The sequence below is a fragment of the Aquarana catesbeiana genome, linkage group LG01 (assembly GCF_042186555.1).
Source record: "Aquarana catesbeiana isolate 2022-GZ linkage group LG01, ASM4218655v1, whole genome shotgun sequence".
NCBI lineage: Eukaryota > Metazoa > Chordata > Amphibia > Anura > Ranidae > Aquarana > Aquarana catesbeiana.
The window spans coordinates 375,338,209-375,365,122 of NC_133324.1; the positions used below are offsets into that span (position 1 = coordinate 375,338,209).

General features: G+C 42.2%; 1 protein-coding gene across 3 annotated transcripts in view; it reads left to right on the forward strand.

Annotated features, from left to right (window-relative positions):
* The window catches only part of GKAP1 (G kinase anchoring protein 1), a 55,326-nt gene that overhangs the window by 18,118 nt on the left and 10,294 nt on the right, over nucleotides 1–26,914 (forward strand). For 2 of the 3 annotated variants that reach the window (XM_073633684.1, XM_073633675.1), the window contains 3 exons: nucleotides 1,539–1,616; nucleotides 7,193–7,316; nucleotides 17,285–17,307. In XM_073633684.1, the coding sequence (XP_073489785.1) occupies nucleotides 1,539–1,616; nucleotides 7,193–7,316; nucleotides 17,285–17,307 (225 nt within the window). The remainder of the gene's footprint in view (nucleotides 1–1,538; nucleotides 1,617–7,192; nucleotides 7,317–17,284; nucleotides 17,308–26,914) is intronic. The other variant, XM_073633669.1, reaches the window with a different exon arrangement.

Sequence of the window (26,914 nt, forward strand, 5' to 3'; positions counted from 1 at the left end):
CTACTGCAACTCCCTCCTCATGGGATTACCTTTACATAGGCTATACCCCCTTAGTTCATCATAAATGTTGCTGCCAGGATCATCCACCTTATCAACCATTCAGTGTCTGTTACCCCCCCTTTGTCAATCCCTCCACTTGGCTTCCACTCACCCAACAAATTCAATTCAAAAATCTAACAAGAACTTACAAAGCCACCCTTAACTCTGCCTCCAAATATATCACCAACCTAGTCTCAAAATGCAAACCTACTCGTTCCCTTCGTTCCTCAAAAAAACCCTGCTCTCTAGTTCCCTCATCTCCACCTACCATGCTCGCCTCCAGGACTTTTCCCGAGCCTCACCTTTCCTATGGAACTCCCTACTCCAATCTGTCCGACTATCTCCTTCTCTGTTTGCTTTTAGACGATCCCTGAAAACCCTTCTCTTCAGAAAAGCCTATTCTGCCCCTACCTAACAACTGTACTTTTATTTTCTCCATCAGATCATCACCCACAGTTATTACCTTTTTTGTATCACTTCACCCTCCCTCCTAAATTGTAAGCTCTAACGAGCAGGGCCCTCTGAATCTTCCTGTATTTAATTGCATTGTAAGTGTACTGTCTGCCCTCACGTTGTAAAGCGCTGTGCAAACTGCTGGCGCTATATAAATCCTGTATAATAATTTTATAAAGTAAAAAGGCTCCTGTGAATGCGTCGCTCGTCCCAACTCTATTTTATTCCTTCAGCAGACAGGAAGTCCCCGTACCCCTGCCGGAACATAGCTCTCTATATACAATTTGTACATTGCTGACAGCGAGCGTAGCTATTAATAAAGGAAATTGTTTGTTTGGGCCTGCTTGGCCCAAACAAACTATTTGAAGTGAAGAGGTTGTAAAGGCAGAAGTGTGGTTTTTTTTTTTTTTTTTTTTCTTATCTTGATGCATTAAGATAAAAAAAAAAATCTTTTGTGTGTAGCATCCCCCCTCAGCCCCTTAATTACTTACCTGAGCCCCATCTCTCTCCAGCGATGTCCACGAATGTTTAAGCCCTTTTCCAGATTGACTGACTGACTGACTGACTGAGACACAGCACCAGCGCCATTAGCTCCCACATCTGTCAGCCAATCCAATCAGAGGAGAGGGGGTGGGGCCGGGTCAGGGCTCCATATCTGAATGGATACACAAGGCTGTGACTCGGCTCAGGTGCCCCCATAGCAAGCTGCTGACTGTGGGGGCACTCAACAGGAGGGAGGGGCCAGGAGCAGCTAAGAGGGACCCGAGAAGAGGAGGCTCTGGGCTGCTCTGTGCAAAACCACTGCAACAGAGCAGGTAAGTATAACATGTTTGTTTGTTTATTTAAAAAAAAAAAAAAAAAAAGCAAGACTTTACAATCACTTTAAGTATTGAGGGCCCTTGGTTTTTCTTGAGTCACTGCAGACAATAAAGTGTATCTACAGGCAGAAAAGCTGCATAGAAATGATACTTCATAAGGTCCCATGCACACTGGGCGTTTAGCCTTTCATACTTAATATTGTCGATGATATTTTTTGTTTTTTCTAGCTGACAACTGATATGTTTGAAGCAGATCTTGAAAAAGCCTTAATCCAGAGTAAGCTAGAATATGAGGAACGGAAAAAGGTACCTTTTTTTTTTTTTTTTTTTTTTTTTTTTTTTTATAAGATGGGTTTTATTGTAAAATAATAGATTTTACTTGTTCTGTATGAGAGGAAAGATAAAATATTTAATAAATACACAGGTTTTAGGCTGGGTTCACACTTTTTGTAGTGCATTTTTTTCACAGACATTTGGCACACCACAACTCTGATGCATTTAAGGTTGGTTACCTTTTATTGTCGAGGTGACGTGGCACTTATTCCTCTGTAATTAGAGATGGTCTTTTAAGAGCTGCCTTGTTGCCATGCAAACCCATTCAGACTGCAGTTCCGTAAGTAATGTACTTTTGCATGGGAACGTGTTCTAAGGCAGGGATTGGGCTGGTTTCCCAATACAGAAAGAAGATGGCATTACAGATCAGTGGGACACTGGACATCATTGTTCAGTCTGGGGCAAACTGAGTATGTAAGGAAAGGGTAGTTATTGCCCTTTTTGGGATACAATAGTAATGCTGTAGACTTCTACAGGTTCAAAGTGCTTATTTGTAGTTCTGCTTTAAATATATAATCATCACGCTCTTCTAAAACCAAAACTAATATATCTTGATTAACAGGTGTTCAACCACATTTTGATCTAATTTTCCATGGCACAAATTCTTATTTAATTCACTATCGCCCCATGAGAAACAACTACATTATAGAATAAGTTCATTTTTTTTTTTTTTTTTTTTTTTAATTTTTTAAAACATGTTCCATCCATTTTTAGGGTGGAATATGTAACATATTCCAGCATCTGGATCTTCTCCCCGCACCCTCTGTCACTATTTGAAACCAGTGTAGCCTTGTGGGGCTCCGCCCACATGGCTGTGTCATTCATTCAATGAATGCCTACAAGTAACATCAGCAGTTGGGGCTGATGGCTTGTAGATTTCAATGAGCTGCGAGGGCGCTGATGAGCATCCTCATAGTCCATTAATCTTCCTGCTCTCAGGTAACGGTCTTGCCCGTACAAGGTACAGGTAGACAGCTATGCTGAGTTTGCAGGAGCAGGACATTGCACCCACGATCTGCTGATTGTGGGTGCAATGCTCTGCAGGCTTCTTAGAAAAAAAAGAATACATGCACCTATACTAGATTTTTTGTTGATGGCATCAGTTTGGCAACCATTTAAGATGCCTCCTGAGTTCATTTAGAATTCATTAGTGGATTTATTTGACCTCCTGACCCGCAATTGTCCTGGGTTTTGCGTTCACATGGGCTGGCATGGGAATGTAAAATCAGCTTAAAGCAAACAAAGGGCTGTTGACCCAGGATCCTTATACTTTAGGGCCCTTTCGCGTGTGGGCACTTCTGAATTGGAGCTGATCAGGACGAATATCAGTTTTGTAACATCCATGCTTGTTCAGTCTTATGCCAGCAGATGTCTGTGGTCGGATTTAAATGAACTTGTGTCCATTTACATCAGGTTATCTCCAATCCATCATGTTTAAGTCTGGACAAATCTTTTTATATCTGCAAATGGATGCATGGAGCTTGCGATCATGTCTGCCTGAAAAACTGATAAGTGGACCTGATCAGAAAGCCAGTGTAAAAGGACCCTTATTGTTATTTTAGATCAAACACAATTTATATATGGGTCATTTATTGAGCATTCAATGCAGTGCAAAATATGGCAGTTACCAAATGAAAGTGATATTAAAGGTTGTTGCACAAAGCAGCCCGATCCTCCACTTCTTGGGTCCCCTGCTGGTGCTCCATCTCCTGGCTAGTGTCCCCATAGCAAGCATCTTGCTATGGGAGCACCCGAGCAGGCTCGTTTCTAAGCTGCTACTCTGTGTGTTCATTCACACACGGAGCGCGGCCCCATTCTCCCCTCATTGGCTGCGATCGTAAAGGGAGCCAATGGCTACAGTTGCAATCTCAGCCAGTGAGGAAGGAGAGACCCTGGAGAGCCGAGGCTTTCGTGCACATCGCTGGATTGAGAGTGGGCTCAGGTAAGGTTTAGGGGGGGCTAGGGGCGCTGCTGCACACATGTTTTTTTACCCTCATGCATGAAGGTAAAAAACCTTGAACCTTTTCAACCACTAATTTGTAAGCACCAATATATTCCGCAGTGCTTTTCTGAGAACATGAACTATTTACAGCAGCCTTTGCTACGCTGGAAGTTTTCCTACAATCACTGTGGCCTGCTTGAATTTCCCAATATTTTTTTTCCTTTTTGTTGAAACCAGAGCACCTAAAGGAACCCCCACAAACATAAGAACATGACATCTTTACAGATATTTGGTGATACACATTATTAGACTGGGTCCTTTTTTGTTTTACATATGTTAAAATTACCCAATTTAATTTATACATTTTATGTTTGTGTTCTAAGTATTTTTTCTACTTCTATGTCAAAGTGAGTTAGGCTCTGTTCACATATATGCAAATCGGATGTGTTTTTTGAATTGCATCTGATTCGCATAACATGGGAACCGGCAGACTTCTCCATGCAGCTGGTTCACACGTGCGTGGCTGCTGCGGTGCGGTTTTAAAGAGTCCTACCTACATCTCAAATCTCCCACTTACGAGGCATTTGCAAGTTTTAAGTGGATGGATCACGCCCTAAAATACCTGGGTGCCTATATTCCTCCACAGTTGAATCAAGTTTTCCCACTTCACTTCCCACACCTCCTTTCGGAGGTCCGGATGCTAAATTAAAGTGGCAATCGGGCCAGTTCTCTTGATTTGGCCGATGTAATATTTTAAAGATGTCCATTCTACTCCCATTTTTTTATTACCTTTTTCAAGCCCTACCGATACATATACCTGCTTCCTTTTTCAAACAACTTAATGCTCTTTTCTTCCAATTTGTTTGGGCCGGAAAGAAACCAAGAGTTTCCTGACATTGCCTAAGCAAAATGGAAGCTTACCCCTACCCGTTCCAAAAAAAATTACCATGCTGCGCACCTTTTCTGACTAATTGACTGGTGTCGGCACACTGATCTTAAGCTTTAGCCGCATATTGAACAGGCACAATTTAACTTTCCTCTTCGTAGTGTTTTGCCGTTCTTTCTTCTCTCCAGTCACATCCCACAGTCGGCCCCACTCTAAAAATTTATCGCCAAAACCCTTTCCGATTCCTCTTTGAATCTTGATAATTCTCCCCACTTTCCCAACAATCTTACTTGATGGTCAGTTTCAAAATTTGCTTCTCTCCCATTTTTTTCCTGAGCCTCTCACTTCCTAGAATCCTCCCAATGGCCTTCCAATACCTCCCTAATGCAAGTTTCAGGTCCATTCCATCTAGACTCTTAGCACATTAAATTAGACATTTCCTTCAATTACTCCCTACTCTGTTTTCCAACATGCTTTGTCTCCCCTAGAAAAAAAAAAAAATTATGCTCTGATACAGGACAGATAGAGCACTCTTTCCTTGACGTATACCATATTAAATACTCAACCGGATGGCTATGAACCTAACTACTTTCAGAAATGGGAAACCGCCCATAACAAAACCTTCGACGATCAGTGTAGACTTATCCTCTGGTTTTCACTCAAATCTTCCATATCTACTGCAGGAACCCCTCATATATTTTTTTTTTCTACTCTCGCATAATTCAAAGATACCAATCAAAACCTATGAAAAATTGGTTCTGCAACATCTAATCCATGCCACCAAGTGCTCTATTTCCTTTAAAATGGAAAGATCTACATCTACCCACTCTATCACTATGCTTGTCGAAAGGTTGAAGACATTCACAGTCTGGAAGACCTGGTCCTCTCCTCACACAACCAATTTGAAGATTATAATAAAACATGGTTCCATTGGAATACTTTTAAGTACTCCGATGAGGGTAAGGCATTACTTGAGACCATGTAGGTAAATGGATTATGATGCCTTGATTTCCTGCACTAAAGAAGTGATTAAAAAAGAAGAATTGGTGATTAGGAAAAAAAATTACTTATAAATATAATTGATTACTAACATTCAAGGTTGCTGCTCTCAAAGTGCATGTGCCTTTAAAAATGTGAACAGGATAAGAGCGCTACCATACACTATACTAATGCATCACCAAATCGGTTTGTTGAGGGCAACACCTTTTGTAGCTGGAGTTACAGCCTGTGGGACCACAGAGCTCAGCAGTCCTCATAAGGTTTGCACACTTCTCAATGGGATTCTGAGATTTCTGATGGCTCAATGAGGACAAAGCAAGCCGCAGTGATACAGCCAGTGGGGACTACTAAGCCCAGCCACGCGCTCAAAGCGCATCCGACTTCTGTTATGGGAGTACAGGATTTCTGAGTGAGAGGGCACACAGAGGGGAGCATGAATTTTGCACTGATGTTTGTCTTGGCACTTTATACTGCGCATCCGATTAAGCTAAGGTTGTACTGGAAAAACCTCCTTGGATTCACATGAACTTTATATACTTATTTGTTCACTGGAATTTATAGACTTTATATATTGCATTATATTTGATATGAGTTTTTTATGATTTATTTGGTGATGTATTTAGTATAGTGTATGGTAGCGCTCTTATCCTGTTCACATTACTTGAGACCAGTCGCTGAATTTGGACAATTGACATTCTGGTTGCTCACTAATTATTTGTTTCTGACCTCTTCTTCCCCCTCATGTCCCTTTTTAAAATTATTTATTCCTTTCCTTTTTTTTTTTTATTTTTTATTTTTTTTTACTTTTCTCTCGCCTTTTTGTTTAATTGTTATTTGTATATTTTTTAACTATATATTTTTATTTTCCCTTTCTTTTAATTAAAGTTTTCCCTTTGACATATTTAGTCCTAATGGATATGTTCCCTGTATTCTGATACTGTAAATGTTATGTGTATCCGATTTGTAAAAAAACTTTTATTAAAGACTTAAAAAAAGAATTAAAAAAAAAAAAAGTCCTGTGCTTTTTTTTTTTTTTTTTTTTTTTTTTTTTTTTTTTTTTTTTTTTTAAATTCTAGGCAATTGGTTAAATTAGTGCGATGTGACTTAGTAGCTAACATAGCACATGCAAATGTTATTTATACTTGAGCTTCAGAAGGTGTTTACATGCTGTACATGTGTGGTTTGCTCTAAACTAAGCAGCGGCATGTGTTTTGTTCATGTTGTGGTTGACTACTGCTAGGATTTGTTTCATGTTTGATACCTACATCACTGTCTGAGAAACTTTTAATCCCCTATACACATAAATGTCAAAATTTGGATGCTTGATATGGGTTACATACGCTATCTGGGAAGTACCTGGCTCTCAGAGCAGAGATTTGGTATTGATATGACTGGCCCACTATACAGAAACACATAGAAGTAATCCCTTCCCTGTGCTATGCTGAATTTAACACGCTGATGCTGTAGCCTAGACCTCCTCAAAGTAAACCTCTATCTGCCCACAGTTCTAAGGTTGAGGCCATCAATGCAAAACTCAAACACAAATGACAGGTATGCTTTAACACCAAATGATCATGAAAGTTTTAGGGAAACCCTTTGAAAGGATTGGATTTGGTCCATGTTAGATGGGTAGGGCATTGACCATTCTGTTAGGTGAAACTTTGTAAAATATTTCCAGAAGTACATCTTTAATGTGTTTTTTTTTTTCTTCTTCTTTGCAAGGAAAATGACAGTGGAGAAAATGTATCGCCTCAGTCAAAAAGGGTTGGTAAAAAGGATAAGCGCAAGATTCAACAAGGAAAGGACAAGCCTCTCACAGTATCCTTAAAAGACTTCCAATCAGAAGGTAACTTCCACACACTACTTTTATTATTATAAATATAACATGTACAGTATATGGCATCCACCTAATCTATTTATCCTTAAAAATATAATCCTTTTAACTAGGGTTGTTTCGATACCAATACTAGTATCGGGACCAATACTGAGTATTTGCGCGAGTACTTGTATTTGCACAAATGCTCCCTATGCCTTATCCGATACCTGGTTGTCAGGCGGCGTCAGTGGGCGGAGTCAGCGGAGAGCAAGTCCTCACCTGCAGTGGAACTAGCTAGGTAAGCTGGCAGGGTGCAGCCGCACCAGGATCGGTGACCGTAGCCTTAACATTTGGTCACCGTCGGCTTGGACATCCCGACACCCATCCTGGTACACCCTGCACTCGGCCGCAGTAAGCCAGCAGCGGACATCTTGTTACACCCAGCCCATATAGTTCGGGCTGGGTGTAACAAGATCAATTCAATATTCCAGTCGCACACGTTCCCGGGTAAACGGCATAGAGCATTAACGGGTGCTGTAACGATTACCAGTTGGGTTCTGGAAGCATCAAACAGAAGTACATCTTCGCCAGCACACCATGGATCTGCTGATCCATGGTGTACTGGCGAAGATGTACTTCTGGGTGTAACAAGATGTCGGCTGTTGCTTACTGTGGCCGAGTGCAGGGTGTACCAAGATGGGCGTCGCAGCATAGCATATCAAAATAAATCCTTTCCTCATGTAATTTATTGCTACATTTCAGTGCCTGCCCATAAGTTTCAGACACCTGTCAGGGCCCATAAGTGCAGCCTATTAGTGCCAGCCACCTATCAGTACTCATCCGTCAAACTGTCACATGACATTAAAAAAAAAAACAAGAATCGGTATCGGCGAGTACTGGGGGGGGGGGGGGTTCTGGGGGGAGAAAGTATCGGTACTTGTGCTCGGTCTTAAAGTAGTAACTAAACGACCCTGCTTTTTAACTTAAGGGAACTAAAGGCAAAACCTTTTTTCCTTTTTTTTTTTTTTTTTTTTTTTTTTTTCCCCTTTTGGATAGAGATGTGGAAGATTACAACCTCTCTTAAATGTCTCTTTTTCCGAAGTGAGGAAATTCCTTGTCACCAGAGCTAGTATTAGTGGGGTACCAACATCATATCTATATCTATATATCTCAAAGTGGGACTTTAACGGTACTGGGTCATTATTATATTAAGCAGATGAAAGTATTTCTGAATAGTGTAAAAGTTAAGTTTTTCTTTATCGTACATCACGGGACACAAAGCCACAGTATTTACTGTATGAGTTATATAGGCACCTTTGGGTGATTGACACTAGCACACCCTAGACAGGAAGTTTAGCTCCCTATATAACCCCTCCTCTTACTGGGAGTACCTCAGTTTTTTTCGCCAGCGTCATAGGTGTTGGTCACGAGTAAAGATGTGCTGTGCTGAGCTCCGCTGGAGAAATCTTTGTTGGGGCAAGCCATGAAACCGGATTGATTCAAAGTGTCCTTTCCAGGCCGAATTGAATGGTACCCGGGCCTCGTGTAGGAATAAGCAAAGTTCTGCCTGTAACGCTTCTCTTTTTGGAGTGCTGGACCCCGGGATCCAGTGTTTTTTTTTTTTTTTCAGCCATATTTTTACATGCCCAGGAGTGTGGATCCCCCGATTAAAAAGGGGCCCCGCTTCCTGAAGGTTTTTTAATGGAGCCCACCGTGAATGGTGAAGATTTGGGCCTGTCTGGTTTACCAAAGAACCCTTCAGCCGGATAAGGTAAGGGAGATTCCTAAGGATTTTTTCTAATTTTTGTGGGTTTTCTCCTTTAAGTAAATGTTGCTATGCCTAAAGTTGCCACCGGGGGCTGTCAAGAGCACGTACCTTATGCCATGTTCGTCGGTCCCGCTCTGTGTCACAAGCTGCATGCTTCCTCCGAGCCCAAGCTCCAAGTAGGATGTGGGAAAGGTTTTTTTTTTTCTCTTCAGGAATGTCCCCCCACAGCTTCTTTCCAGGCTAAGAGGCCATGGGTCAGTCAGCGGTATGCCGCATCGCTCCTGCCGCCATTACGGCGGCTCTCCATCCACCGGCCCTCCTTCGCTCCTCCGCCCCAGCCCCCCCTCCTCGTGCGATCTGGTCGGATCGCAGCTCACGCAGGAATACGGTCTCTTGGAAAAAAGATGAGGGGGGGGGGCGGAAGGGGTAGTCTGAGGAGGGGGGTGGGGCATCAGCACGGCATCATCGTGGTTCAACGCCCACAAATGTGGGCCATGCATAGCTATAAAGGTGCACTTTTTGCAGGTGCATACAGCTAAAAGAGGGACACAGAGCAGATGGATGGCATGTGAGTGTGGGTGTGACAGGCATTCCCAAGCACGTCTACTTAGCATCAGTCTGAGCCTTGATAGCAGCAGCAGTTGCTGGACTATTTGCTTAGCAGTGGGTGTATTTCTGGTAGTACCTCTGCATCTGTGCTTAGCACTGTAGGCAGAAGGGGAGGTACAAATAGCCCAAAAAATAGGGGCTCTAAGGGATCTCCCTCAGGCTCTGAGGACCCTCCCTCTGTAACGCCATCCCCCCCCCCCCCCCCCCCCCCGAAAGACCTAGGAAGGCTAGTCAGAGTGAGCCATTGGGGTTAGGGGCTGCAACTGCTTCTGGCATTTCAGCCCCTGTATATATTACTCAGGAGTTTTTTTCCTCAGCCATAAGTGGATTGGAGGAAAGATTAACGGCCTTAATCGCATCTTCACAAAGTGGAAGGAAACGCATTAGGTCCCCTTCTACCACCCAGGACCCTCAGAGGAACTCTGGGAAAAGGAAGATGAATTCCCCTCAGGGGACCGGGAAGAGACTGATGACTCCTCTTCCGAGGAATCAAGTGGGGCAGGACCCTCTTCAGCTTCACAGGCTGAGAAATTGCTGGTGCAATCTCTTACTGAAATGGTCTGCTCCACATTTAAGTTACCCGTAACTGAGTCGGTTGAAAAGCCCACTTCTTGTTTGGGTTCTCTGAAGCCTCCTCAAGCTGTGCCTGCTTTTCCTATTTATTCATTGCTGGAAAAGCTTATATATTCTGAGTGGGATCACCCAGATAAGCATTTTTTTCCCTCCTAAAAAGTTTTCAACACTTTATTCTATTGAGGAAAAATTTACGAAGATGTGGGGTATACCAGCAATCAACGCTGCTATATCCTCTGTAAATAAAAGGTTGACTTGTCCTGTTGACAACACTCAAATGCTTACGGATCCAACCGATAAAAAGTTGGAATTCCTGTTAAACATTTTTTCCTTTTGCAGGTTCAGTAGCTCAACCTGCAGTGGTGGCATTTGGAGTGTGTCAGTCCTTGAGAGACCACTTGAAACAGGTGCTCAAGGTTTTCCCTGAACAGCATGCCCAGGAGGTAGCCGAGCTGCCAGCGGCTTTGTGTTTTGCAGCTGACTCAATCAGAGATTCTATCCTTCAGACCTCTTGCCTTAAGCTTGGTTTGGTGCATATGCGTAGAATCTTATGGTTGAAAAATTGGTCAGCCAAAGCGCCATGCAAAAAGCTCCTGGCTGGTTTTCCCTTCCACGGTGTAAGGCTGTTTGGGGATGATTTGGACAATTATATCCAAAAGATTTCACGTGGGAAAAGTACCCTTTTGCCAGTTAAGAAAAAGAGTAAACGTCCCTCATTTAAACAGGCTCTTTCTCCAGTGCCAGGGGCATCAGCCTCCAGGCAGTCGTGATGGCCTCCACCATCAGGTTCAAGAGGTAAAACTCAGAGTCAACCCCAGGGACAAAATTGCTGGGGGGAGGAAACCTACAGGACAGAACGCTAAAGCCCCTTTATGAAGGGGTGCCCCCGCTTGTTCGAGTGGGGAAAAGACTGCTACAGTTCTCAAAGGTCTGGCAGGAGGATTTTCAGGACAGATGGGTGGTCTCCACAATAACTCTAGGTTACGAACTAGAGTTCGGAGAATTCCCGTTTCCTCAGATCAAATGTTCCCAAAGACCCAGAGAAAAAGATGTCTCTCTTTCAAGCATTAGACCGACTTTTGTCGCAAAAAGTGATCATGGTGGTTCCCATGGAAGGGGTTGGGGTTTTTTTTTTCAAAACTTTTCACTGTGCCAAAACCAAATGGAGATGTCAGACCCATTCTAGATCTCAAAGATCTAAACAGGTTCCTAAAAATTCCATCTTTTCGCATGGATTCAATCCGATCAGTAGTCTCCATCCTACAAGGAGGAGAACTTCTGGCATCAATCGACATCAAGGATGCATACCTGCATGTACCTATTTACCCCGCTCATCAGAAATATCTGCGTTTCGAAGTGGAAAACTTCATTTTCAGTTTGTAGCTCTGCCTTTCAATCTAGCTACTGCACCTCGGGTGTTTTACAAAGGTCCTGGCGCCTCCTCTGGCCAGATTAAGGGCCCAGGGTATAACAATTATAGCTTACCTAGACGACCTGCTCTTAATAGACTGGTTGGTAGCCCGCTTAGACCAAAGCTTGGTCACCCACAGTCAACTACCTGGAATACCTAGGTTGGGTCCTCAACCTAGAGAAGTCTTCTTTAAAACCAGTAAGAAGACTAGAGTACTTGGGTCTGGTTATAGATACAACCCAGAAGAGGGTGTTTTTACCCCAGGCAAAAATCTGCGCCATAAAGGAGCTGATTTGGGTAGTCAGGGCGAAGAAGGGTCCTTCAATTCGCCTTTGTATGAGGTTGTTGGGAAAGATGGTGGCTTCATTCGAAGCGGTTCCCTATGCTAAGTTTCATTCGAGACTGTTGCAAAACAGTATCCTGTCTGCCTGGAACAAGAAAGTCCAGGCTCTAGATTTTCCGATGCGTCTGTTGCCAATAGTGCATCAGAGCCTCAGTTGGTGGTTGATATCCGAGAATCTACGGAAAGGGAAATCCTCCTTACTAGTTACCTGGAAGGTGGGAACAGATGCCAGCCTTTCGGGTTGGGGAGCAGTTCTGGAAGAGGCGACTGTCCAAGGGAAATGGTCCAGAACCGAGAGGACCTTGCCCATCAACATTCCAAAGTTAGGGCACCCCTGAACTCTTGGAACTTGAATTTAGTTCTGTCGGCATTAGAGAAACAGTCTTTTGAGCCAATACGACACATTCCCTTGGTCCTTTTGACAAGGAAGCTAGTTTTTCTGGTAGCTATTTCTTCTGCAAGAAGGGTATCGGAATTGGTGTCTTTCTTGTAAAGAGCCATATTTAATCATTCATAAGGTTAGAGTAGTTTTTGCGTCCTCATCCTAGCTTTCTACCGAAGGTGGTTTCAGGTCTAAACCAGGATATTCTGCCTTCATTTTTTCCGGAATCCTGTTCTACGGAGGAAGAATCGCTACATTCTCTGGATGTAGTGAGAGTGGTCAAAATCTGTTTGGAGGCGACTGCTCAGGTTCGGAAAACAGATGTTTTGTTTGTGTTGCCTGAAGGTCCTAGAAAAGGACAGGCAGCGTCGAAATCTACTATTGCTAAGTGGATTTGGCAAGTAATTATTCAAGCTTATGGTTTGAAGAAGAAAGTTACACCTTTTCAAATCAAAGCGCACTCCACCTGTTAGTGCTTCATGGGCATTGCATCACCAGGCCTCCATGGCTCAAATCTGCAAGGCCGCAACTTGGTCTTCAGTCTATACATTCACCAGATTATATCAGGTGGATGTAAGAAGGCATGAGGATATCGCCTTTGGGTGCAGTGTGCTGCAGGCAGCAGTATAGGTCCTCAGGTCTGATTGCACCCTACTTTTTTTATTTTATTTGTCTACCTCCCCTCAGATAGCATTGCTCTAGGACATACCATATAGTAAATACTGTGGCTCTGTGTGTCCCATGATGTACGATAAAGAAAATAGGATTTTTATAACGGCTTACCTGTAAAATCCTTTTCTTGGAGTACATCATGGGACACAGAGGTCCCTCCCCTCTTCTAATACACGTATATTGCTTTGCTACAAAACTGAGGTACTCCCAGTAAGGGGAGGGGTTATATAGGGAGCTAAACTTCCTGTCTAGGGTGTGCCAGTGTCATCACCTAAAGGTGCATATATAACCCATACAGTAAATACTGTGGCTCTGTGTCCCGTGATGTACTCCAAGAAAAGGATATTACAGGTAAACTGTAAATAAAAATCCTATTTTTTTTTTTTTTTTTTTTTTGTATTACAAAATCTGTAAAACATTACAATACATCTTAAAAACGATGGAAAGGTGTTCTTGACACTGTACTCAAGTTGGAATCTCCAAAACAGAGGATTAAAAATGAACACCCAATGCGTTTCAAATTAGATGTTCTTGTTCTAAAATATTGGTTGCAATTGTCCTCTAAATGTCAACGAGGGATGTCCAGGCCGGTGCTTAAACGGTGAGTCATTGGGGTCAGGTCATTCACCGCAGACAAGTGGGGATGTGTGCTGGGAAGACAGGACAAATTTAAAATATTTGAATTATTAGGTAGAATTATATCCCAAATTACAACAGGGGAATGAAAATAAATAAAAATAGGGAAGGTGATAAATACCTAAAACTGGAAAATCCATGCAATGCCAATAGCTCTTAAATACACAGTCGCCAATGGTCATGAAAAATCATTTTGTGGCGTTAATAGTGTTACACCACCTATAAATGCAAAAACAATCTTTGAGTGAAAAGATCAATAGAATTAATTGATTCTATTGATCCTTTCACTCAAAGATATATATTTTTTGCATTTTATAGGTGGTGTAGGACAAATTTTTTAAATATTCCCAGCAAACATCCCCACTTCTCTGGGGTGAATGACCTGACCCCAATGACTCACTGTTTGGGCACCGGCCTGGACGCCCCTCGTTGACATTTAGAGGACAATTACAACCAATATTTTAATTCTAGTTCTTTATTTTAAGATGTACTCTTAGCTTTTTAAGGTATTGTGAACTATATGACAACAAACCATTAATATAGAATGCAGATTTGTCATATGTACTTTTTTTTTATGATGATCAAATGATATTTCTCTGTTGTAGAAAGTAATTTCCATTCTTTAATGTGTATGCACCCCTGAAGAAAATCTAATTTTGAAACGCGTTGAGTGTTCATCATTTTTCATCCTCCGTTTTGGCGATTCCAACTTGAGTACAGTGTCAAGAACACTTTTCCATAATTTTTAAGATGTTTTCTGTTTTGTATTAATAAAGATCTGTTAACTTTTACACTATTCAGAAATATTTTTATCTTTTTAATATAATAATGACCCAGTACCATTTAAAGTCCCACTTTGAGGGTTTTTTTCCGATTTTATATGGTTGGGATCTTTTCAGAGCCTGGACCGGCTCAGAACAAACTGCACTCCTGTGATCCCCAGGAAACTATAACCAAAAGAGCTTTGGCTCTGCCCTCGTTTTAACTTTTTTTTTTTTTTTTTTTTTTTATGCCAAAAAATACCTTATACAGCTCACTTCCTGTTTCTTGTCTGGTAAAAAGCCTAGGCTTATGACATCATGTACAGCTCACTCTCGTGAGAGTTTGCCAGCAAGGGAGGGGATGAGTCAGAAGGGCCAATGAGAGCTGTAGAGCTGGAGGTGTGTGTCTGTGTAAATCTAGGAAGTGAACAGTCAGCAGCTTCAGCTGCCCACAGTTAAAATGGTTGCAGCCAGGCTTAGTGGAGGGAGATTTCTGCAGCTTGTTTGGCAATTACAGTAATTATATATAAAATAATATGCAAAGTGGTTGGAGGGAAGCTTCAGAATGGCACAGATGTTTTTATTACAGATTATGTGAGCAGACTGCAATTCCTCTTTAACCATATGCTGACCGCCGCATGTCAACAGAATGGCACGGACAGGCAAATGGGCGTACAGGTACGTCCCTTTTAAATTTGCCGCTGTGTGGTCGTGTGTGCGCCCACGACCCTGGCGCAAGCTCCGTGATCGTGCTCCCGGGACACGGGGACTCTATGTCCGCCGGTGTCCCATGATTGTGTCACGGAGCTGAAGAACAGGGAGATGTCTGTGTATACACAACATCTCCCCGTTCTTCCTAGTGACATGTCACTGATCGTCTGTTCCCTCTCATCGAGAGCAGCGATCAGTGACATGTCACTCGTTGCCATGCCCCCTAACAGAATCGCTCCCTAGGACACACTTAACCCTTTCCTAGCCCCCTAGTGGTTAACCCCTTCACTGCCAGTCACATTTACACAGTAATCAATGCATTTTTAATCGCACTAATTGCTGTATAAATGTGAATGGTCCCAAAATAGCACCAAAGTGTCCAATGTGTCCGCCATAATGTCGCAGTCACGATAAAAATCGCAGATCCCTGCAATTACTAGTTTAAAAAAAATAAATAAAAATTTAATAAAAATGCCATAAATATATCCCCTATTTTGTAGACGTTATAACTTTTGCGCAAACCAATCAAACGCTTATTGCTTTATTATTAATTTAATTTTATTTTTTTTTTTTACCAAAAATATGTAGAAGAATACGTATTGGCCTAAACTGAGGAAACATTTTTTTTTTAATGTATTTTTTGGGGATATTTATATATAGCAAAAAGTAAAAATATTGCTTTTTTTTTTTTTTTTTTTTTAAATTGTCGCATTTTTTTGTTCATAGCTCAAAAAATAAAAACTGCAAAGGTGATCAAAGACCACCAAAAGAAAGCTCTATTTGTGGGAAAAAAAGGACGTCAATTTTGTTTGGGAGCCAGGTCGCACGACCGCGCATTCGTCAGTTATAGCGACGCAGTGCCGAATCGCAAAAAGTGCTCTGGTCTTTGGCCAGCCAAATGGTCCGGGGCTGAAGTGTTTAACACTCAAAAAGGAGAAATGTAATTATTTTGATGAAGATATGTTTTCCAATATTTAGAAGCCAAATAGTAACCTAAAAAAATTTTTGTTGGTCTGATTTTTAGAATGCCCATGCGGGCTATGAATAAAAGTGGGCGGCATATGATGGAGATTTATCAAATCAATTAGCAACTGAATTAGCCAAATATTTATTGCTTTTCATGTAGCGTTTATATACAGCACTATTTTTATGTATTTGCAACCCCTGTGCCTGAAAGCTTGACAGCTGTCAGACTGTTTTGCAGAGGTCTGCAAAAGATTTATCACTGCAGATAAGACAGAATTCAACCCAATATGCATGCGCAATTTCTCAAGACACGTGTACAATTTAAGTGGTGGTCAATGCAGGTTTTATTTTAGAGCAGTAGAGGGAGGTATTTATGGATCATTCTGCGTTATAAACATGTCTCATGATCTGTTAATACTCTTGTTTTGCTCTTCCGTGAGTGCAGAAAAATATCAAGAAATCTCCTTAAAGTGGAGTTCCAACCCCCCCAAAAAAAATTAGTAATGTGTTTAAAAAAAAACATTTGGAGAAAAATTTTTTTTTTTTTTTTTCCCCCTCTAAATGCCTGTTGCTAGGGGGTCCCTCGTAGTCTTCCTCTTTTGGTGCCTGGGCTGGTGACATCACTTCCCTCGGCGCAGAAAGGGAGATCGCCTCTCTCCCCTCCTTCTTGTCAATCATCTGGGACACGTGACCGGTTAGAATGCCGGCGCCACCGAGCGGAGGGGGGGACGATCCCCCGCATCGCTGGACCCTGGGACAGGTAAGTGTCCAATTAAAAGTCAGCAGCTGTAGTATTTGTAGCTGCTGACTTTTTTTATTTATTTATTTTTAATGGGAACCCCACTTTAAGTTAGCAATAAATTTTGGCAGGTAATTTACTGAATACAGCTCTTTCTACATGTGCAGGTTTAGGATCCTGGGCTGAGTGTTGCTTTTGAGCAGATTTGCTAGGCAACCACATGGACACAAGCATACATGTTTTATCAAGCCTTCTGTCTTATGGATGGGGTGTTAAGTAAACAGTAAAAGTAAAGGGATATGCTTACTGGATAAAGTAAACTTTCATGTAGTTGTCAAAGCATGTTACCAGTAAGACTGATACTCTACTGCTCTGTTGAGTGATGTATAACGGCTTTTTATTTGTTTGTTTTTTGTTTTTATTTCAGAACAACACACTAAAAAAACAGAGGTGAGTCCTGTAAATGTCAATTGCATGCAGGGTTGCCAGCCACCAGTAAATGTACTGGCAGTTTGTAAAAATCAGTGATTTTTTTTTTTACAACTGCCAGTAAATATCAGGGGCTGATCATTTTATGGTGTGTTGACTTTTTTAGTGTAAATCAAGCAAATTACTTTGTTATAGGTATTGTCAGTGTTTCAATATCATGTTTATACTGTTAAAATATTCACTGTGTTCGTTTTCAATAGGAGTTCTGTAATTTCTCCGGTTGCCAGTAAAAAATGTGCTCCCCCAGTAAATTTTCCATGTTTTGTCAGTAAAAAAATGCTGCAGGAGGTTGGCAACCCTGATTGCATGTATGACAGATAGGCTTTTTTGTACATAACGTAAAATTATCATCTTTTTTGTTTTGTTTTTTGGAGCCCAGTGAGCGGCACAGAATTCATTTAACCTTTTGGGTTAAAGTGCTACCTACAGGAGGATTGCACAGTAACAAACAAAAATATTGTAGGCCAGCCCAGGATAACACTTACCAGAATGCCTCGGTTTGGTAGCAAGCGTAGGATCATATGTTCCTCAGTGGATTCCAAGAAAGGGATTTTACTGTGCAGTTTATAGAAGGGCTTTACCTTCCGGACATTCAAAAGCAGCCCAAATGAGGGGCAAACAATAGATAACTGGTTTATGAACAAACAGTCCAAAAAAAATAGGGACTGCCCACAGCTCAAAGAGTCAATGACGGACCACCTGCCTGAAGCTGGTATCGGACAAGGCTGAAATGTCCACCTGGTAGAACTTTGAGCCTAGGTTCACATTTGTGTGAACGCAGACATCGCATGTGATTTGCACCCGCACTGCGGGGCCGATCGCATGCGATGTCTGTGCAATGTGAGTTCAGCCATACAGTTGTATGGCTAAACTCGCATTGAATTCGCACAAAATAGGTGCAGGGAATTTTTTCCCCCCGCATTGAAATTGCATCACATGGGTGTTCTCACCTATGCGATCTGATTCCTGTGCGAGTTCACAGTTCACACTGCTATCTGTGAACCAATCTAGGAGTGTCATTAACAATGTATTGTCACCCGCAGCGGTTCGCAGAGAGCATTGTGAATGGCCTGCGGGAGAGATGTGATGCGGGAACCGGTGCTGTAACTGCGCTGGTTCCCGCATCGCACAAACCTAGGCTGAAAATTTGTGAACCGAAGATCAGCCCAAGAAGTATTAACCGCTATATTGTTAGATAGGTGGAGCGCAACAGTGTAACAATAACAAGGAAATATTCCTTGAAATGTAAACGATGCAACAAAGTGTGTTCCCAATGATACTCTGAAGATTTGAGGTGCCTCGGGTCAGTCCTACCTCTAAGACCCCTTTCACACTGAGGTGCTTTACAGGTGCTACAGCGCTAAAAATGTAAAGAGCCTCTCCTGTCTTCACACTGGAGCGGTGCGCTTGCAGGATGGTAAAAAGTCGTGCAAGCCGCATCTTTGCAGCGCTGTAGGAGCGGTGTATACACCGCTCCTACATCGCCCCTGTCAGCGGTTTAGACATTAATGGCTATGTGTTGAGTTATTTTGAGGGGACAGCAAATTTACACTGTTATACAAGCTGTACACTCACTACTTTACATTGTAAAGTGTCATTTCTTTAGTGTTGTCACATGAAAAGATATAATAAAATATGTACAAAAATGTTAGGGCTGTACTCCCTTTTGTAAGGTACTGTAGGTAACATTGAGGGAAGACACATTAAGGAGTCAATGCTGCTCACCCCAATATGGACAAGAAAAATGGGAAAAGGTCCCCCGAGCGGGGTTTTTAGGCAGCTAACCATAGATATGAACAAGGCATTAAATAAAATATTAAAGTGCTTTATTGAAGGGTAATGAATGAATGTAACAACATATAAATATAAATTGGGAGCTCCAGTGGGAAAATACCCATACCAAATACATATAATAGCAAACATAGGTTATACACAGCATATGATAAGGCTATTGCATAACAATCCTGACGCGTTTCGACCCATGAATTTTGGGGTCTCTTCAGAGGATGAGTTTGCTACAGAAAAAAGAAAAATTGATAACAGTATGTCCAGCTTATTTAAAAGAATTACAGCATAGGCAAGTTTGTTTAGCAACACTTTGCACATAATTACCACTGAGTTTGGATGTACCCCTCGATCAGAGCCTCCCCACACAGCAGCCAGACCATCCAGTGTGCCCGCACGTAGCAGCACCCCAGGAAGAAGGGGGAACAGGAATCCACTTGATATGGCTTGCAAGGAGTCACACGTATAATTGCCCCCCCACCAACACACCACTGGGGGGTGGGGCCGGAACCTACGAAAATTGTCAGAGCGTTAGCTCCTGAATATACCCATATAGGTTAGTAGTTAGATTTAACTGTTGGGCGGTCAGAAAGTGTTGTAATAATCTATTACAGCTTGAATTGATCATGTGAAGGATAATAAAATGAGTAAAGTGACTATATTGGTATAACTAATATAGAATATGTTAGGGATGACCTTGTCCTTAAATGCTGACAATGGCAGTGATAGGAAGAGAAGTGAAGGATGTGCACAGTGAATAATGACATGTAAAATATGTGTGAAAACAGGAATGTGCATGAAAATGATGCGAGTGAGTGTTTAAAACAGAAAAAAAAAAAAAAAAAAAACACGAGTGTATGTGTAATGTGTGAATTTGAGGAAAAAGTGCATGATATTGCCAAGTATCTAAGTCTATGTGAAAAAAAGAATGTGCATGAAAATGATGCAAGTGAGTGTTTGAACAGCAGAGAAACAAAAAATAAATAAATGAATAAAATAAAAACCAACACAAAACAAAAAAGAGTGTATGTGTGATGTGTGAATTTGAGGAAAAAGTGCATGATATTGCCAAGTATCTAAGTCTACGGCATCCAGAGCTGGTGTGCACATAAATCAAAATTAAATATAAGTAAAATATTATTCTATGGGGTCTGACAAAGCATTGATGATCAGATGTATCATAAGTTCTTACTCACTCCTACTGTTGAGGAAAAGAGTCTGGCCGTCCAAGGAGGAAGTGGAGGGATCACACCCAAATCCACCCTCATTAAATAGTGTCCTTAATTAGTACTGAAATTAACAACAAGTATCGTTTCTTCCGCCCCTTAACCCCGGAGTGTAGAGGGAGACTGTGGCCGCCATTGGCAGGCCTCGTGTGGCTCCCTCGGCATCCATCAAGGCGAAGCCCCGACATCTGTCGTCACCTTCGCCGTAAAATATGTGACATCATGAGGCCGCACCCACATGCGACCCGCACATGCGCGCACACCGCACGCAATGTCCGAAGGTGATGAGGGATGCCGCCGGCAGGGTAATCACGCCCGTGGGCGGCCGACCCGGGAGTCCGGCCATCCAAGGGGAGAGACTTGCCTAAAAACCCCGCTCGGGGGACCTTTTCCCATTTTTCTGTAGGTAACATTTACCTATTTAAAGAGTATCTGCGGTCAAAATGTAAAATCCATGCATTCATTTGTACATTGTATTTCAATTATTTATAGCCTACTTCTATTCTGAATGATCTTGAATTTTGTAAATTTACTCTTGTGAAGGTCCCCACTCGTTTACTTCCTTGAATTCTGGGACACGTATTCACTATACCCTGTTGATGGGCGCCTGCCTTCTGAACTACAGGGGTGTTGATAGGTGTTTTAGGAAGCAGGGCTTGTACAGGAAATGTAGCAGCCAATCAGGAGAGATGGGGCGGGCTAAACCGCAGCTTCGTGCCTGAATCGATACATGGAGCTGCAGGTCGGCTTGGGTGCCACCATAGCAAGCTGCTTGCTGTGGGGGGCACTCAACAGGGGGGAGGGGGCCAGGAGCAGTTCAGAGGGACCCGAGACGAGGAACAACCAGGCTGCCATGTGCAAATTTGCTGCACAGAGCAGGTAAATATAACAACATGTCTGTTATTTGTAAAGTCTTTTAGTTTTTTTCGTTTTTTTTTTTTTTTTTTTTCCACTTTGCCTTTACCAATCTTTTTTAGAGCCCAGATAAGTCCAGGTATAACTTCTCAGACTCCTCCATTTTACTCTATAAGTGGTGTCTGGATTACTCCTGCCATTGTCTTCATTTCGGCTTCCTTCAGCACATTTTTGTTAGGCTCTGTTCACACTTCGCATTTTGGAATTCTGAGCAGAATCAGAAAGGAGCAGAAGCTTCCTTCCAGGCACTGTGCACTTCAAAGTGCACTTGGAAGTGCAGCCGCTGTGGATCTGAGGGGGACATTCAAGAAAAATAAAAACAGCATTTTTACTTGCACTTGATTGGATGATAAAATCAGCTGATCTTCCCCCTTGTTTCTGATCTTCCCCCTTGTTTCTGATCTTCCCCCTTGTTTCTGATCTTCCCCCTTGTTTCTGATCTTCCCCTCAGATCTACAGAGACTGCACTTCCAAGTGCAACTTATAGTAGTGCAGAGGGGATTTGACTAGTAATTCAACCCCTTAGTCTCTAGCTGATTTAAAGTTCAGAAACCTGCTCTTATGGCACCCCCTACTTGCCCCTATCTAAAAAAAATACTACTGATCATGCTGGCAAATTCCTTGATAACTGCTTTTGCCTGAGTGTTTTTCCTTGATTCATCATCCTTAGCAATGGCCTACGAGTTATCTTACCTGGACCCCATTTTTATTAACTTTTCTGCACCTGGGCCCTTAGACTTTACAGCTGAGCTTGTAATATGTAATTCCATGTACTAGGCTTGAAGGCTTTCATATTGCTTGCCTTTTGAGCCAAGAAGCCTTTCTGCTCTTGTGTTCCTCTTTTATTTAAATTTTTTTTTTTTTTGTCTCTACATGCAAGTGTAAATGTTCGCCAGCACACCAAGGATCTACAATCGCTATCCAAATGTTTTTATTGCAGAGAGTTCACATTACCTGCCTGACGAAGGGGTACTCCCTTTAGTGGCAATTAAGTATATCTCTCCTCATCACTATACAAACCTAAGAGGGGAGATGACTGTCAGCTAGTAAGATACGAGACTCCTCCCCTGATTGGTTTTAATTTCTCATTGTGCAAACTCCTTGATTTGGATTCACCGAACCCTTAGCCCCAGGTTCCCTGCAGGGTTTTATTTAGCCTTTGTATTTCTTGCTGACACCCTGCCTTTGCAGTTCAGTGTCCCCCTTTTGCAAGGTTGCTCCTTATTGCCACATATGGCAACCTTATGTATATTAGCTTGGCTATTGGCTCCTGCTGCTCTCAGTCAAAACCTGCAAGTAGAGAACTGAATAGATGCAAACAGCCCAGCTTGGGAGCGAGCCCACACTAGTGCCCCCATAGGAAGCGGCTTCCAATAGGGGCACTTGGCGGAACCAGGAGGGCGGTGGGGGATCGGTGCTGTTCTGTGCAAAATAGTGACAGGTTCTCTTCCTGGAGAGATGCACCCTATCAGCCCCACAGATCGGTCTGAATGGCCAGTAAACAAAGAACCGAAACCAAAAGTGACGGAATCCTCATCACTTCCAGTTTCTGATGTCGCAAAGAGGGAGAAACAATGTCATTTCCTCTCTGTTCACTCTAGAAGATGCTGCTGGTTAGACAGTTCCTGGGCATTCTGATCAGGCGGGAGAGTCCGGGAAAAGCATCAGGAGGAGGGGGTCACCCCCTTCCACTGCCCATAGAAGTGATCAAGTGTCTGTATAAACACTCTAATCACTTCTACATGAAACACCATCACTGGCTGAAACTTTTTTAAAATGGGTTTGATGCCTGTAGTTGTAGACCTCATCCCGGTACAACCGCTTAAACTCCAGAACGTCATAAGACATAAGACATCCACAATTTTGATTCACCTTATAGGTAATGATAGTCTTTTGACTCTGCTACAGTGCCTTGAAAAAGTATTCATACCCCTTTTTACATTTTTTTCACATTTTGTCATGTTACAAAGAAAAACGTAAATGTATTTTATTGGGAATTTATGTGATGAATCAACGCAAAGTGGCACATAATTGTGAAGTAGAAGGAAATTGATAAAATGTTTGTCAAATTTTTTTACAAATATCTGAAATGTGTGGCATGCATTTGTATTCGGCCCCCCTGAGTCAATACTTTGTAGAACCACCTTTTGCTGCAATTACAGCTGTAAGTCTTTTTGTGTATGTCTCTACCAGCTTTGCACATCTGGAGGGACACTTTTGCCTATTCTTCTTTGCAAAATAGCTCAAGCTCTGTCAGATTGGATGAAGAGCATCTGAACAGCAATTTTCAAGTCTTGCCACAGATTCTCAATGGGATTTAGGTATGGACTAAAACATTCCATTGTAGCTCTAGCTGTATCTTTAGGGTCGTTGTCCTGCTGGAAGATAAACCTCCGCCCCAGTCAAGTCTTTCGCAGACTCTAACAGGTTTTTTACCAAGATTGCCCTGTATTTGGCTCCGTCCATCTTCCCATCAACTCTGACCAGCTGTTCCTGCTGAAGAAAAGCATCCCTGGAACATGATGCTGCCACCACCATGTTTCACGGTGGGGATGGTGTGTTCAGAGTGATGTGCAGTGTTAGTTTTCCACCACGCATAGAGTTTTGCTTTTAGGCCAAAAAGTTCAATTTTGCTCTCTTCTGACCAGAGCACCTTCTTCCATATGTTTGCTGTGTCCCCCCACATGGCTTCTCGCAAACTACAAACAGAACTTCTTATGGCTTTCTTTCAACAATGGCTTTCTTCTTGCCACTCTTCCATAAGGGCCAGATTTGTAGCGTGCATGACTAATAGTTGTCCTGTGGACAGATTCTCCCACCTGAGCTGTGGATCTCTACAGCTCCTCCAACGTTACCATGGGCCTCTTGGCTGTTTCTCTGATTAATGCTTTCCTTGTCCGGCCTATCAGTTTAGTTGGGTTGCCATGTCTTCGTAGGTTTGTAGTGCCATACTCTATGTTTTCAGATGATGCATTGAACAGTGCTCCGTGAGATGTTTAAAGCTTGGGGCATATTTTTAGAACCTAACCCTGCTTTAAAACCTCTCCACAACTTTTTTTAATCCCTGATCTGTCTTGTGTGTTCCTTGGCCTTCATGATGCTGTTTGTTCACTAAGGTTCTCTAGAAAACCTCTGAGGGCTTCACAGAACAGTTGTATTTATACTGAGATTAAATTACACACAGATGGGTTTTATTTACGAATTAGGTGACTAGATCACATAAAATCCCAATAAAATACTTTTTTTTAACATGACAAAATGTGAAAAAATGTTAAGGGGTATGAATACTTTTTCAAAGCACTGTATGTCTTCTCTTGGGATCTGAATCCTTTTCAGTTGTCCCTCTATAGGACTTCTCCTTTTGGTTCACTCGGCTAGGTGGATACCTTGTCTGCCTGGGGCTTCTATCCTCTGGGAACAAATACTTCCTTCTTGACTTAAGCCTTTCACTGACAGAAATGCTTGGACCTTTTGGGGTCTATCTAGCATCAAACACCTGTGGGTTTTTTTTTTCCATGGCTTGTGGAGCAACCACTGAATCCTGTTCACATTTTCAAATGTTGATATTTTTTTTTTTTTTTCTAGATTACTGGTAGACCCTCTAATTCTGCAAGCTTTGGCCGCATGATGCTTTTCTGCTGTCAACTATTTAGCTGGCTTCTTTCCTGGTGGGCTATGTCATGTCTATTTTTGGCTTTTATTGCCCACCATTTGATCTATTGCTTGGGGATGTCCCATGGTCTAAGAATAACTTTTCTGTGTCCTGTACTGTATGATTAAGATAATAGGAATTTCATTATCATACATCCTGAAACACCGTATCTTTATATCCATTATGATAGGGTTATGCTGCCACCTTCAGGTGATTGGCTACTGGCAAAAAAATACCAAAAATAACCACCCAGGTAAAGCCTCTTCCAGCTAAGCATAGCTTCAGTTTTCAGATGATGGTCATGTCTGTGCAGGTTCTACACAATAGTTTATTTTAGCTAGTTTCCATTTTCATCTGGGAGTAGGAGACTGGCATATCCGGATATGTTGCTTATGGCCATCTGCTAAGAGGAATGGTACCCAGATACTGTACTAGACATGCAGAGATGAACTGTAATGTTGCCATTCGGCACTGGACTCTGCGTAACAGGGCGCTGTGCAATGATCTATTAACTTGTGGACAGGCAGAGTGCTATACAGGTCCAGGGCAGTGATCCCCATCTAGAGTCGAGTCCCTGAAGGCCTTTGTGGAATTGGTCCACTGAGATGGGTAAAGTTTGGACCCCCCCTGGGGGCCATGGTGAGTGGCCCTTGTGGTAGTCCTGGATTATTGATTCCCTATACGCTAGGATGGTGACTTTTTTGTAAAAAATTTGCCATCAGACTTGGAAGTCTTCTTTTGCCTGTTGTAAGGCACAGGGACTTCATCCACCTAAGTATGCGATTGACTGCATTTTAACGTCTCCAATCTGGAGTCAAACAATGACTGTCCTTGAGTACAATCAAGGGTCAAATTTTGCCCTTTTGTGGTTCTGTTGCTTCGCATTCCTTTTTTGTGTGTGCCTTCTGTACAAGAGGTCATGCGTATTGGTCAGGACTCTGTTGTTCCCATGGGACCTCAGTGTGGTACTTTTTTTGAATTACAGAAGTCTCCATTTGAACCCAGATATTCCATTAGTCCTTCTGACACAGAAGTTTATTTTTTTGGTTGCTATTGGTTTGCAGAGTTTCAGGACTGGCTGCTCTTGCCTGTAAGTGACCGTTCCTGGTAATCTATCATGACAGGGTGGTCTTGCGACCCCAGCCATTCTTCCTACCCAGGGTGTTTCCTTTGTTCTATCTTAACCAGGATGCTAGGGGAGAAGGCTCTTCATACCTTGGATGTGGTTTGTGCAGTCAGCAATTTACCTTAAGGCATCTTCTGCAATTCATCAGTCTGACTCCCTTTTTGTGCTTTGTGATGGTGCTTGGAAGGGTCATGCAGCTTCCAAATCCACCATCTCTCATAGAATTCGTCTGCTTGTTTCTCAATCTTATAAAATACAAGGAAAAGTTCAGCAGTTCTCTGTGATGTCTCATTCTACCAGAAATGTTGGGGCTTTCTGAGGTATTCAGCATCAGACACCGGTACTTTAAATTTGTGGCTGCTACCTGGTCTTTGGTTCATTCTTTTACAAAGTTTTACCAGGTGGACATTTTGGGCCTCTGCAGACGCAACCTTTGGTCCATGGGTCTTGCAGGCTACTACATGAAGTTCTGCACCCTCTTCTAATTTAGTTGTTTGGGAGCCTGTTGGATTGTTACCATATTGTCCTCCCCTCATATTCAGTATTTTGGGACATCCCTATTGTAATTGAGATGAAGATACCCTAAGTTTTGCATTGTACAATAGAGAAAATTGTATTTTTGGTTTACCAGTGAAAACCTGTGGCTTACAAAACCTCGTGCGTAGGTAGGTAGGTAGGTGGAATTATGTCTGGGTGGGGATCTCCTGTCTTTTTTTTTTTTTTTTTTTTTGTCCAGTCACATGAAGGTGGCAGCATAACTCTATCATAATGGATATGAACATACCCTGTGTACTATAATGTACTCCAAGAAATGGATTTTACAGGTAAACCAAAAATACCACGTTTTGGCTAACTGAAAATTCC